Here is a 13,364-nt window from a genome sequence, read left to right on the forward strand (position 1 = left end):
CACATTGGGCTTATTGTTTGTCGGTTTGATTTAACATGGCCAAAAACACCAATTCTGTAACATTAAGCATGAAAATCAACATTGAACATGAAAGTCTTGGTAAGTTGAAAGCCTGTTTGTGACCCTGAGGTTGAATGCAGCGGCTGTTCGTGTTTTATGTTCCTGTAGTTTTTTTCTCTCCTTATTTTAAGAGCTGAAAATCTTGTAATGACTCTAAACATCTTTCCGCTCATTTTACACCACTATGCACAACTTCTAGAAGACAGCTGAGCTTTGATTTGGTTTTAATATCCACAAAGGGGCTGCAGACTTAGTGTTTCTGATATACAGGCAAACATGTTGGCTAACGAGTGAGTTATCACTGGTGTCTTATCGTTCTGTGGCAGCTCAGCGCTGTGCTTATCCGTGCTTTCACACTCCTTTAAATGCGAGACTACAACAAAAGCGGCCACAATCAAAGTTTTACTACATGTTACTTAAGATATGTTAGCGTGCTGGGACATAACATTGTTTTTTGTCATTCTCTCTTCAGATACTACTACAACAAGAGGATCCTACACAAGACCAAAGGGAAGAGATTCACCTACAAGTTCAACTTCAACAAGCTAGTGCTGGTCAATTACCCCTTCATCGACATGGGCTCTGGTACGTACACATCACATCACTTTTAATTCAACCACAGGGTTGTTCCTGGCTCAGCAGGTCCACATGTAAGGAGTCTGTTACCGGGCTTAACTGAAGTGATGTTATATTTTTCCCATCTGATAAGAAAAAAAGCATTTTACGTTTTGAGTAAAGCGAGCTTTGAAAAACTTTTTTATTTTGGTGGAAAGCCAAAACGTCTTTCATTAGCACCACAAAAAAGTGATTTTCAGTCAAGGTGGGGGCTGTGGGAGGTTGGAGACACTTTACGAGGTGAACTTTAGTCTTAAAACACACGCTAGTCTGGGAATAAATCCCTACCTGATGGCCTCTTTCCCCACCAGCTCCACCTCCTTTTTTCCCCTTGTTTTCTTTTTCTTTTCCTTTTCCTTTTTTTTTTTTGGATTTCTACTTAAAGTTAAAAATTCTCATCATGTTTTGATAATTTAAGCTGATAATCCTGTTAAATAATTAAATTACCATAATCGATCAGATTAATTATTACTATGTTATTATCCTAGCTGTGCATCCCTACATGTGCTCTTTTCTTGTACACATGCTTTCTCAGCTGCTGCAGCAGGAATTTCCAATAAATGAACTTTACTTGATGGCAGGAGGCGAAATTCTTAAGTTTTGCAGGAGCAGTTGGGCATTAACGTGTTTTTGACGTGGCAAAAGAAACTGCAGCTCCCGGGGAGGCGGTGTTTGCTCCCACCGAGCCTCCGCTCTGACAGGTTTACAGCAATCAGCGACTAGCTGAGTTCATCACTGTGTTGTAGAGCTTGCGAATGTGGTGCTGAGACCTGCTACAATTCCTGCATCCGGCACATTTTCGAGCTCACAGGCTGCCCCAGCACCCCTTCTAACACTTCACTGACACCACCTCGTGTTGCAGTCTCTGCACCTTGTTTATGTAGTAGGATGTTATCCTTACCTGTTGGTTAATTTGGCGACAACCTTGAGGGTTCAGCAGGTATCATGTCGGTGAATATCTGCTCTTCTCGTAGACTCATGGATGCTCAGCTCATCTCGTCTGAGCTTGGTTAGCTCACGTAGTTATCTGGATTTTATCTCAATTTATACTCCGGGCCCTTAAGCAGGATTTTGGGTGCTCAGAATACTGAAAACAGAGATAATTTCCATTTATTTAGTGACATATAAAGATAAAGGGCTCAAGCTGAACATGGGGCATGTTTAAGAGTGTTATTAAAAATAGTTTTCAAGTGTCTGTGATTTAAATAAACGTGGCTTGTTGGCTCACCTTCTGACAGCTACTGCGAAATATGACTCGCATAGTTTTTTGTTGTTTTTTTTATACAAAACAGTTTTTAGGTGTCGATTTTTCTCTTATTTCTCAGTAAAGATACCAGCAACGCGTTTGCCATGAACAGAAGATTATATTCTACTGCAAATCTAAATCTTTTTCTTTTCATTGCCCTGACTTTGGTTTGAAATCGGAGAAAGAATGCTTTTAAAGCCAACAAAGCCCAAAAGAGTGTATATAACAGACATTCAAATATTATTGTCTGAGAAAGTTTCCAGTCTGTGCGGTGGGGGGCCTCACTAATTTACTCGCCAAAGACAAATATTGTAGGTAAAGACTCGAACGTACTAATCCACCCTGCCTTGGTTACAGATGACGTTCACTGAATTTAATTTAATTTTTTTTTCTTTTAGTCTGAGCTGGATGCCATCCTAGTGAAACGTACAGCGTGTAAAATTTGTGCGCGCACGCCTGAGTGTGCCACGTCCCAGCTTCGCCCCGGTCTCGAAGCAGACTCTCGTTCTGGTCCCGGCCACCCAGTGTAAACACAGCCCATATGGAGCGTTAGATCCTGGGTGACATAAGTGCAGCACGAAACTTTAATTATAGCCTCCGTGTGATGTGGCCCACACACTGACATGTTGTGATATGATGGTTTCATGCGACGGTTGCACGCACGCCCACGTCAATCTGGATCGATTGGTGAGCACAGACGCGGCGAACATACATGCACGCATGCAGTTTTTCTCTCTGCGCTCGTCATCGCTGACACACATGGCAGATGTGCTCAGAAACCTCACTCAGCAGCTCTGGAGGGGAAAAAAAAACAGAAGAGCCCAACCCATGTTTGTGATGGCAGTAAGAGCAACTTTTCCAATATTTAATTCTGGCACGTGCTCGGATGCCAAGAATTTATTGCCGTGCCACAGTCTCCCTGGCGAGGAGAGGGAGAGGAGGAGGGGGAGCGAAGGAGAAGGGAACTTGTGGCTTAGTGTGTAACCCGCTGTATTTTTTGTGTGTGTGCGCCTGTGACCCTCTGGTTAAAATAAAACCTCCTGTCATTAGTGACTTTTCCCATTCTCTTCAGGTTCAGAGTAGGGCTGGGCCATATTATACCGTTCACGGTAATACCGGTATAATGTTAGGCAACGATAGGAAAATGAAATATCGCGATAGAATGGGAGTAAAACGCGCATGCGTAGTGCCTTTGTTTTCATATGCACATGGCCGATTGTTGAGTGAAACAGATGAACCAGAATTGGTTTGTAAAAATGGTGCAACTTCCGTGATGTGGAACTGGTTTGGTGTTTGTCCGTCAGATACACAACAAAGCACATTTTTTTTGCAGAACATGCAAGCGGCCGTTGTTATTGTCATATTTGTCGGACTAAGATGCTCTTAAATCTGGGAGTAATCTGGGTCCTAAACTCCGTATGCTTCAGGTCAAACAACACTGCAGCATCACTTAGAGTTAAAAACTGTATAAATTCTTTCATCTTTAATAAAACGATCAGCATTGCTGCTTTACCAGGTGTAACTATGAAGTTTAACTTCCAGGCATCCATGAAAACAAAAGTTATTACATTTAACGGAGTTAGAAGTTAGCAGGAAGTTAGCTCGCTAGTTTCACTAGTTACCTAAGCATGATATTGCATGTTCTGACAGAGAGATTTCTGAAAAAGTTCAAACGTACAGCTCTGCTATCACTTCCAACATAAATGAAGACAGGAAACTAAACAGCAGTGACGTTTGTAGGGTTACTGAAGTTGGGCTAGCTGGTATATAATGATGTGCTACGTGATCGCTAGAGACAAAGCTATGTTAGCATAACATAAACAGTGAAGCTGGAGGACGAACACTAACACTTTTCCACTTATAAAAGTTAACGTGAAGGTTCTTCATGGTTAGAGACAAATGCAATCGCATGGCAGGATGCTGTAAACGGACCAAACTTCAGTCAGGAGAACAACTGAGATAATCCATCCACAATACGAGGTTAGTCATTAATATACTGCAACAACATGGGAATAGCTCAGCTGCCAGAGAATTCACCATTAATGAATCAATGGTACAGAAGTGGAGGAAGCAAGAAGAATGAGTTTAATAAAGTTTGATTTATCTGACTGCTTTGTTTCGCTTAATGTGCCTTATAATCCCGTGCACCTTATGGTCCGAAAAATACCTACTGCACACTGCAGTTTAATGTTGCAAAGCACCTCTTTTTAACTTCAGTGGATATTATACATGGTTATGCTCAGGATATGTCAGCCCATTTCTACTGGAAATGCCGTTTGGTTAAACTTTCAGCAAGGAATTTGCATTTGCACTGTTACATTTTTATAAAGCTTTAATGTACATAAAAACCAGCTTCTTGTTTAAGTGAAAATAAATGGAAGGTTGTCTTTTTGCGCTAGTAATGTTGTGGAGTTGTATTTTGTCTCGCATCAATTATATCGTCGGTTATATCGTTATCGCAAATTTTCAAATATATATCGTGATAAATATTTTTGGCCATATCGCCCTGCTCTAGTTCAGAGGGTAGTTTGTGGAAATTTTAGAAATGTAAAAATCTAAAATATGTCAGCTCGATGTTTCAGCCAGTGTTTTGCGAGCTAGACTGAGGTAACTTAGGCCCAGGGAGGATTGGGAAAACTGTCTTCAGATAGTCCACAGTGCTTTCATATTACTCCTGTGCATCCATTCACCAGCTTCCAGTGAAATTCAGAGGTTTTTTAAAGCACATTATTTACATGAAAGCTCGAACATGGCCTGTTTCTGTAGCACACCTGCTAAGATCTTATTCTGGCATTCGCTCTTATTTTTAATCCAGTTCACAGACGAAAGGATGTATATGTAAAACTTGGTGACATCTGTTTGATTTTTGCTTCCTCACAGGCCGAGGAGTCCCCCAGAGTGCTCCGCCCGTGCCGTCCGGAGGCACCCACTTCCGTTTTCCCCCCTCCACACCATCCGAGGTCCTCTCATCCACAGAGGAGCTGCGCAGCCCGGGAATGTTCAGCAGCGTGGCCCGCCGCATGGCCCGCGGCTCCGTGAGCGACTGCAGCGACGGCACCTCCACCAACTCTGAGCTGGAGGAGGCTGTGGGTGCAGAGGACAGGGTTGGGGGTCCTGAGAGAGCTTTCAGGAGTCTCCTTCCCCCCCGCATGCCTCATGAGTCTCTGTTCAGGGTCTACGGTGGAGCCCCAAATCCTGGGCTCCCCAGACCTGCTCCCAGAGTCCACCCAGAGCCTCTGTCCCCATTCCCCATCTCACCCCTACCCGGCTCTGGAGGTCTGCTGGCCCCAACTCTCTCCCCAGCCCTGTCTATGACCCCCACCCCTCACCTCTCTTACACCCCGTCCCCCTCCATGTCGTCCCCCATGTTGGGCTCCCACTTCTCCTTCAACCCGGAGGACATGAAGCACTACCTACAGGCTCATACCCAGTCCGTCTACAACTACCACCTCAGCCCCCGAGCATTCCTCCACTACCCCAATATCGTCATCCCACAGCCCCACCGCCCCACCCCCGAGAAACCGGCCGCTGCACATCACCTCCACGGCCCACCCATGCCGCTCTCTCATTCCCTCAGTCAGCAGCCCGGAGGCGGAGAGGAAGGACACCAGCATCCATCGCCATTCAAGTTCAAGCTGCAGCCACCTCCGCTCGGACGCAAGCAGAGGGAAGCGGGAAGCTCAATGGCCGCTTCTTCCTCCTCCTCTTCCAGCCAGTCCTCCTCGTTTACAGGGTCCAGTCAGATGACCAATTCTCTGCTGAGCAGAGGGCCGCCTAATATCAAGGTGAGTCTCCAAGCACACGTGCATGAGCCAAAACTGAGTTTGCATCACATCTCGTAAGACTGAAGGTGCAACTTTGTGTCCAGAAATTTCAGCCCGGCAAATCCACAAAAGTTACAAATATCTCTGAAATATCCTCTTCAGCTGGGTCACATTACAGCTTTATGTCATTTAGTTCAAACAAACTGTTTAATGTGTCACCAGAAATATATTTAAGAAATTCTTTCTCTCCAGGTGGAGCCCATTTCAGACATAGAGTCAGAAGAAGATGTGGAGGTGACCGACATCAGTGAGGAAGATGAAAAGAATCATAACGATGAGGACAATGAAGGCGATATCTTCACACCGACAGCTGGCCACAACAATCACCATCAGCTAAACAACCATCACCAGGCTAACGGAAACAGCAGCAGCCCCTCTGCTCCTCTTCCTCAGAACAATAACCCCGACGATGACCCCGACGATGAGGTCTTCAAGACCCCCGCCACGCCTCCTATCGGTGGGGGTGGTGGCCTGGCCTTCCCTCTGATCAGTCTGAAGAGCGAGCCGGGGAGCCAAGCAGCTCCCATCAGCCCCGGAGGCACGCGCTGCATCCCGCTGAAACTTCGCTTCAAGCGCCGCTGGAGCAAAGACCAGAAGATGGAGGCGGACGGAGAGAGGGACGAGGCAGAGGACAAGAAAGTGCGGGCTGAAGGCGAGGAGGAGGCGGAGAGAAGAGGAAGCGAGGTGGAGAACGGAGGAGGACGAGGAGAGGGGGTTATTTTGGGGCTAATGCTGCCGCCGCCTCCCACCCAGCGCAGAGCGAGCTCGGAGCTGCAGAGGGCCACAGCGCAGCTGTCTCTGGAGAACTCCGGCTGCTGAGCTCCACGCGTGCACAGGATCTGACTTGGAGACAAGACCTCGGATAGTCTCGTCGGTCCTCGCCAGCAGTAGTAAACGTAGCAGGATTTGATTTGACGCAAGAGTTCGTTTGATGCTAAAATGGAGACAAACGCTTAAAGGTTTAATGCGCTTTGATTTAGCTCTTCAGCTTCTATGTGAACATGCGTGTGTATCATATGCAGGAATGTGTGTTTTTGTGCAATAATTCGAGGAGTCGTTGGTCTCTTTTTCCTCGTACACTTCTTAAATTGCAGAACAAAATATTTTCCTTCATATGAAACACCAACATGTTCAAATAGAGAGAAAAATTTGGCGGCTTTGTTTCCGTTTTCGCATCGTCACGTCTTTTGGCGGTCAGTACTGTCAGCAGGTAGCTGCTCGGCATTATGATGTATGTAAAAGCTTGGGTTGCCTCTAATGTACAGTAAGGCGAGACGCCTCGCATCTCACCAGATGCGGTGGACGCCGTCTCTCCTGTGACTCGAACACTAAGAGATAACCAAACTTAGATTGTACATGGATTTTTGCCCACTTCTATTTCTTTTAACATTAGAGTTCTGCAGAGAGGGCGTCTGCTCTTTAATATCCATTTGCACACTGCCTCATCCATCCCTCCACACCCTCACAGTGCCAGTAAGGTCTGCCATGGTTCCCCCCACATCGCATCTGTGCCCAGATTACGTCTTTGATGGGATTAATGGGTCCTTCTTCTGGAACTCTGAGACAAAATACAAGGGTGCAAAGATCCAGGTTGTAAGAAAGTAGAATTCCCCTCTCTCCTGTACTCACCATAACAGACAGTTCCTGATTTTAAAAAAGGAAGAAAAAAGAGACTTTTAACCGCCCTGATGGAGATTATAGAAGTGCCTCTCTGTCTGCACCCGTCACCTTGCAGTTCCTTACAGGACGGAGAGCTGCGAGCTAAAAAAGAGCCGACCTCGCTCCGAAGGATCTTACGGACTTGAGGTGATTAGAAAGAGCTCAGCAATCAGCGGGGACACCACGGGACTGAGGGGCCTCCTCGTCCTCGGCTCGTTCGCTGTACAGACAAGAGATGAACGAAGCTGAAAAGGAGAGGACTGTTTTCCTGACCCGTCGCACAAGATTGTTTGCAAATGAATTCGACGTTGTACAGCAAAAAGCATCCGGGTCTGGGAAGAGAGCGGCGGATATTTCTCTCCAATTTTCTCTTCGGTTGTTGCGGAAATGAGGAAGCATCCACTAGCAAGGCTGTAATTACACACACTCCCACAGAAACAAGTGTGTGTGTGTGTTTGTGGACCCAAAGCTGGTGCACTAACCTCGAGGATACAGAGGGTTTCTCTGCTTTTTATGTCCCTGCGTGACTTCGCACAATCACCGAGGGGTTTTTGGAGGTTTGATGGCGTCTGATTTAAAAACTCTCGTCTGCATTCCCCTGATTTGTTTTTAGGACTTCTGTCAAAGGACGTTTGTGCCTCTTGAGGACGTGGACAGTATTTTAGGGCATTTTTGCAGTGATCTGAGGGCTTTCTGTGTTTTGGATATAATCTGTTCACGTGATGTTTTGTTTTTGTATTTGAGAAGCAGCGATTCGTCTAACGGCGGGGTGGGTGGGCGAACAAGAACGGGAACCATGAAATGAATGTCGAGCATCAAGGTTAACTCAGGCAAACCTTCACTGAGATGTTGCTATAACAGCTCATTTTTATGTCGTTTTATTCAGAGTTTTAAACAGAAATGTGCCCGTTTTAAAGAACAACAGGTAGATTGTGCCTTTTTTTTTTTTCTCGAGTTTTATTGACCTACCCCCGGCTTAATGTTTTATCTCACACACAGAGTACCACCATGCCTTCTGCTTTTGTAAAAGATACAGAATAAGTAAATCTACACATATATATTTTATTCAAATATATATTGAATTCAAATATTATATTTCAATATGGTCATTTGATACAAATCAGGAGAATCCTACTATTTTTAATGGTAAAGATGTGTGTGTATATACTCTAATGGGCATATTATTACCAGTATAATTCAGCCTTTGCCTTCTCACCCTTGCCTTCTCTTTGACCGTTGAGCTGCAGCGACAAAAGGCCACTGGTATCAGAGTTTTATATTTATATTGTTCAAAAAAACGGGGGGGAAGCAGTTATTGTGTATTCAGGGGACGGAGGGTGTGACTTGGAGAAAGGAGTGAACTTTTAACCCGGTGGTTCTCGAACTTAAAAGTTCACACCTCACACGTTTTTTTGTTGTTGTTTTTTCCCTTATCAAACTTTCAGGCATCAAATTTGTTCGTTTTAGTTCCACTTCATGTTCCACAGTTTGAGACCTGCTGATTTAACCTGACCCGGGTTAACTCATTATGACTCTGTTATCTGGTGTGTTTGTTTTAATGCCCGTGGAGTGGCAGCTGGGTGGAGTTTAACCACCACAACACGGAGTCTGTCGCAAGAAAGGCAAATTTAGGAGGGGTTGTCCTCCCGTTTGCTCGCTCTCCACCCGCCTCAAACTTAAAAATCAGCTTAAAAGAGGTGAAGGTCGCAAAACAGGGAGCGGGGAACGGACTCGTGTGTTCAGGGCGCTTTCTGATTGGACGGCACAGGTATTCAGCTTCATGTCGCCACATGAGGTCAGCAGGGCCACAGCTGTGATAGGACTGGACTTTGACTGAGGATTCGAAGCTTTGTGTGTCTGTGCTGATCTGAAGCCTACACAAACACACAGTACGATGGTTAGCGAGGCTTTACTGTGGCTACAATAAAGGGAAACATGACATCACACCTGACATCAGACGCCTCCGCAGTCTTTTGGCACTGCCATAGAAACTGCAGCCAATCACACGCAGCGAGGAAACTGCATCAGTAAACCTCAGGGCAGAGTGGAGAGAGAGAGAGAGGGACTTCCCATAATCTGACTCGCTCATTCTTGTCTGTGTGTGTGTGGTTTCTATGGTTAAGCCGTTTACACACACACACACACACACACACACACACACACACACACACACACACACACACACACACACAGCTTTTTAGCCCAGTCTGCAGAGAGTCTTGGTGCAGGTTTTAGTCCTGTTTGTCCAACCAGCTCCAGTCTCAAATCCATGTCCTAAACCAATCATCAGCTGTCTCCATCAGGCACGTGGTACGTGTCCACAGGGGTGTTTTGGACACACTTTTGAAGTTGATGAGCAAAAATCCCACCAGCTCTGATGAAGGACCCTGACAGCGTAGAGTCTGCATATCTGCTCACATGCATACATTTACCTAAAGACAGAGCACCTCCAGCTTTCTCCATTCATTGCGTACAGCCTAGCGGGATTGCCTGGAGCTTGATTTGCTCTCACAGGTGTCACAGTGCACCAGGACACCCCTGATTTGTTTAAAGCAGCCTCATCCTGGTGTCATTTGGAAATGACACCACCTTTGGCACCAGAAACACCTGTGGCCTCATTTTCAGGGCTCTCGAGCAGTGTTGCTCTCTTAAATCCCACTCCTCCTTAAATTTGATTGGTCAGAGAGAGAGGTCACAGTGATGGGGAAAAACCTACACCGTAAACTCTGAGGGAACTTCAAGGACAGATGTAGCAGTTAACACGAGTCTGGTAGAGGAAAATAAAAACACCCGAACTGTTACACCTGTGCTGCCTTACCTGACAACAGAATAACAGTTTCCCACCAGCTTCACATTTTCACTCCTCAGCCTCATCAGTGCTGTTCTTACCATTTTTCTTCTGTATTATTTCAGACGTATTACTGTTACTCTTGTAATTATTATCTTATTAACATTAATAATTTTTTTTAAATTGCATTGTATCCTCTCGCCACGACCCGGCCTCTTCTCCATTAATTCCTGGTTTTCTGTGAGTTTGCGCTCTTTCCGTAACTAGTCGGCTTCAGTGCAGTCTTTATTTTTTATTATTTTTCTTTTAATTACGCTGATTTTATAACCGTGTTACCGTGGACAGGAGCGGGGTCACATTAACCCCCCACGTGCTCTACAGCGAGGGGGTCAGACACAGTCATTTTCATTTTATGATGATATGTATATATATTTTCCCTTTTTTTTTTTTTTTTTTTTGGAGGACTCTGTAAGAAAAAGAGCATTGTACTGTTTAACCATTTTATTATTTGCAACGTTTCCCCCTGTGTTTTCACTCGGGTCTCTGTCTCTCCTCTCATGTCCACCTCAGCGGTGAGCGCTCACTCCAGAGGACAGACGGAGACTTGTTTTTTTTTTTATGTCATGGAGGATCCACATGTACTTCTGTTTCACTGCTATCTGTTCATCTTCATTTGTAATTAAATAATAATCAGGGTTCATTAAAAAAAGGTCAGTTTCTGTCTTTATTTCATGTTTCTGCCACTTGAAAACACAATGGAGTTTGTTTACGGACTTTGATGTTAGCTGGAGTTAGAATTCAGGAAAATTTTAAATTTACTGACATTTTTTGTAGATATTTTGACTGTAGATGAGTAAAATATACCCAGATACCTGGTTTGTTGTACCATTATCTAATATTTTCAGTAAAAATACACATTTAGAGTGGTAGATGCTCATGTAAAGTATATCCAAAACCCTATTTTGGTAAGGGGCAGGCAATCCATGGAGTAGGCTTAGGAAGTAGGTGGCCCGACGGTGCTTCCTTTTGTCAGAGGTGCTGCACTGTTGTCCAAATAAGCATCATTTTAAACTGTGAATCATGCAAAGCTACTGTAGTAGAGTGTAAATTTTTATGATTGCCGCCCCCTTTTTTTAAGGTTGGGATAAAGCAGTGATTCTAAGGCATTTTATACTATATTGTTAAAAAAAACAAAAAACTGCGCAAGCACTTTGCAACAGTGGGAAGGAAGAACGCCCTTTTAACAGGAAGGAACCTTCAGCACAGCCAGGCTCAGGGAGGGTTGAGAAAACCGACATGCTGCAGTGGCACATAAATTCGTCTGGTGTTGTGCTTTGTAGCGTACAGTCGCTACGAAGATGGCTAGCACCTAGTCATCCACAATTTCATCATTAGATGGTAAGCCTCGTGCTCACTATCTGATGATAAAGTTTACATTGTGCAGATACAGAACTTATAACACCTCTCAGGGGCACATGTCTATGATTCAGTTCCTTATAAAGATCATCTATGCTATTGAGATCTGGAGACTGGCTAGGACACTCCATGACCTTAATGTGCTTCTTCAGCCACTCCTTTGTTGCCTTGGTGGTATGCTTTGGGTCACAGTCATGCTGGAAGATCCAAACACAGCCCATCTTCAGTACTGAGGGAAGGAGGTTCTCGTTGAAGATTTTACAGTACATGGCCCCTAAATGCAGTGAAGTCGTTTTGTGCTCTTAACAAAAACATAAAGCCAAACCGTAATGCTTCCACCTCTGTGCTTGACTGTGGGGGTGGTGTTCTTTGGGTCATACTCAGCACTTTCTCCCAAGCGTTATCGGAATCATTTAGGCCCGGGGTGGGGAACTCCAGGCCTCAAGGGCTGGAGTCCTGCAGATTTTAGATCTCACCCTGGGTCAACACACCTGAATCAAATGATTAGTTCATTACCAGGAATTTTAAGACATGCTGAGGAAGTAATTTAGCCTTTTAAATCAGCTCTGTTGGATCAAGAACACGTCTAAAACCTGCAGGACACCGGCCCTAATAATCCATTTAAAATGGTCCGAAAGGCTTCAGCATCCCAATTTAGTAGAGGCTTCACTTAGTTATTTCGCTGCTAATGGTCTAGTTAAAAAAATCTAACTGCGCAAATGTTACAGAGGTAGAAACTATTCAAAGAGAACAAGTCCTCCCCTTGTGTCAGCTGTAAGCATGTTTACTTCTGCTGTTTACCTGGATTGACTCACTTTTGTAACAAGCCTCAGGTGGCCATTAAAGGAACTGCAGTCAGGCGCTTCACGTGGGCTTTGTTTTTCATCCCTGGAGGTTTCTGCTGGGCTCAAAGCTGGTCTGCAAATGTTTCTCTGCTGTTCTGAACAGATGTTAAACTTGAACATGTAGCGGCTGGAATAACAGAAAATGTCTGATTCGTCTTCACAGTCAGGTCTTTTAACATTTTCTAGATAATTAATGAACAGATAACAAATATAATCATTAGCGACATCCTGATTGGCTGTTAAAAGAGGAGAATTTGAAGCCGCTTGCCAGCTTTTACTCACTTGCTGACGTGTGCCAAACTATTACTGAGTCAGATCGTTTTGTTTTCAGCAACCTGCAGCCTCTGAACGCTTCGTGACTCAACCGATGTCAACAGCAAGTTAAGTGCTTTGTACTCGTCTAAGTCTCTGCACATTTTATGAAAGAAAGCCATCCATGGATAAACATTCCCGCTTCTGTTCGCTGTAGGCCTGCAACACTGATTAAAACCAGTGTTTTTGTGAGTTCAGGTGCAGAAAGGTCTTTAAAACAAAGACAAGATGTTAAATTAGGATTCTGGTGAAATGACAGGAATGAGTCAAACATCCTGTTTATTGCTTTTCATTTATGTTTTTTTCCATTAAATTTCAGTATGAGTGCAGCAGCAGTGCACATGGCCAGCATTAGTCATGACTGCCCTGAGAGTTTTAATAATTATGATGCTAATCGTGTCCCAAATGACACCTCGGTGATCCGCCCACCTCATGTTTTCACTCCTGCCGACATGGAAGTTCTAATTACTCACCCGACTGGCAAATCTCTCTCATAGCCCGGTGTGGGCTTATCTTTCTGCTGTGCCTTCTCATGATTTGAATCAGTAACGTTTGTGCCACCTCACAAATTTTGGATGCACTTTGCTCTGCGGCAGCAG

At 44.6% G+C, this 13,364-nt stretch overlaps 1 protein-coding gene across 1 annotated transcript in view; it reads left to right on the forward strand.

Annotated features, from left to right (window-relative positions):
* Positions 1-10,924, forward strand: part of erf (Ets2 repressor factor) — a 47,234-nt gene extending 36,310 nt beyond the window's left edge. Inside the window, exons 3-5 of the mRNA XM_085261989.1 lie at positions 533-645; positions 4,802-5,706; positions 5,938-10,924. Of these exons, the coding sequence (XP_085118115.1) occupies positions 533-645; positions 4,802-5,706; positions 5,938-6,564 (1,645 nt within the window). The 3' untranslated portion in view covers positions 6,565-10,924. The remainder of the gene's footprint in view (positions 1-532; positions 646-4,801; positions 5,707-5,937) is intronic.
* The last annotated feature ends 2,440 nt before the right edge of the window (positions 10,925-13,364 follow it).

The sequence above is a fragment of the Mchenga conophoros genome, linkage group LG22, assembly GCF_057382185.1.
Source record: "Mchenga conophoros isolate Kocher_MC1m ecotype Shallow Benthic linkage group LG22, M_conophoros_male_GT1.1, whole genome shotgun sequence".
Lineage (NCBI taxonomy): Eukaryota > Metazoa > Chordata > Actinopteri > Cichliformes > Cichlidae > Mchenga > Mchenga conophoros.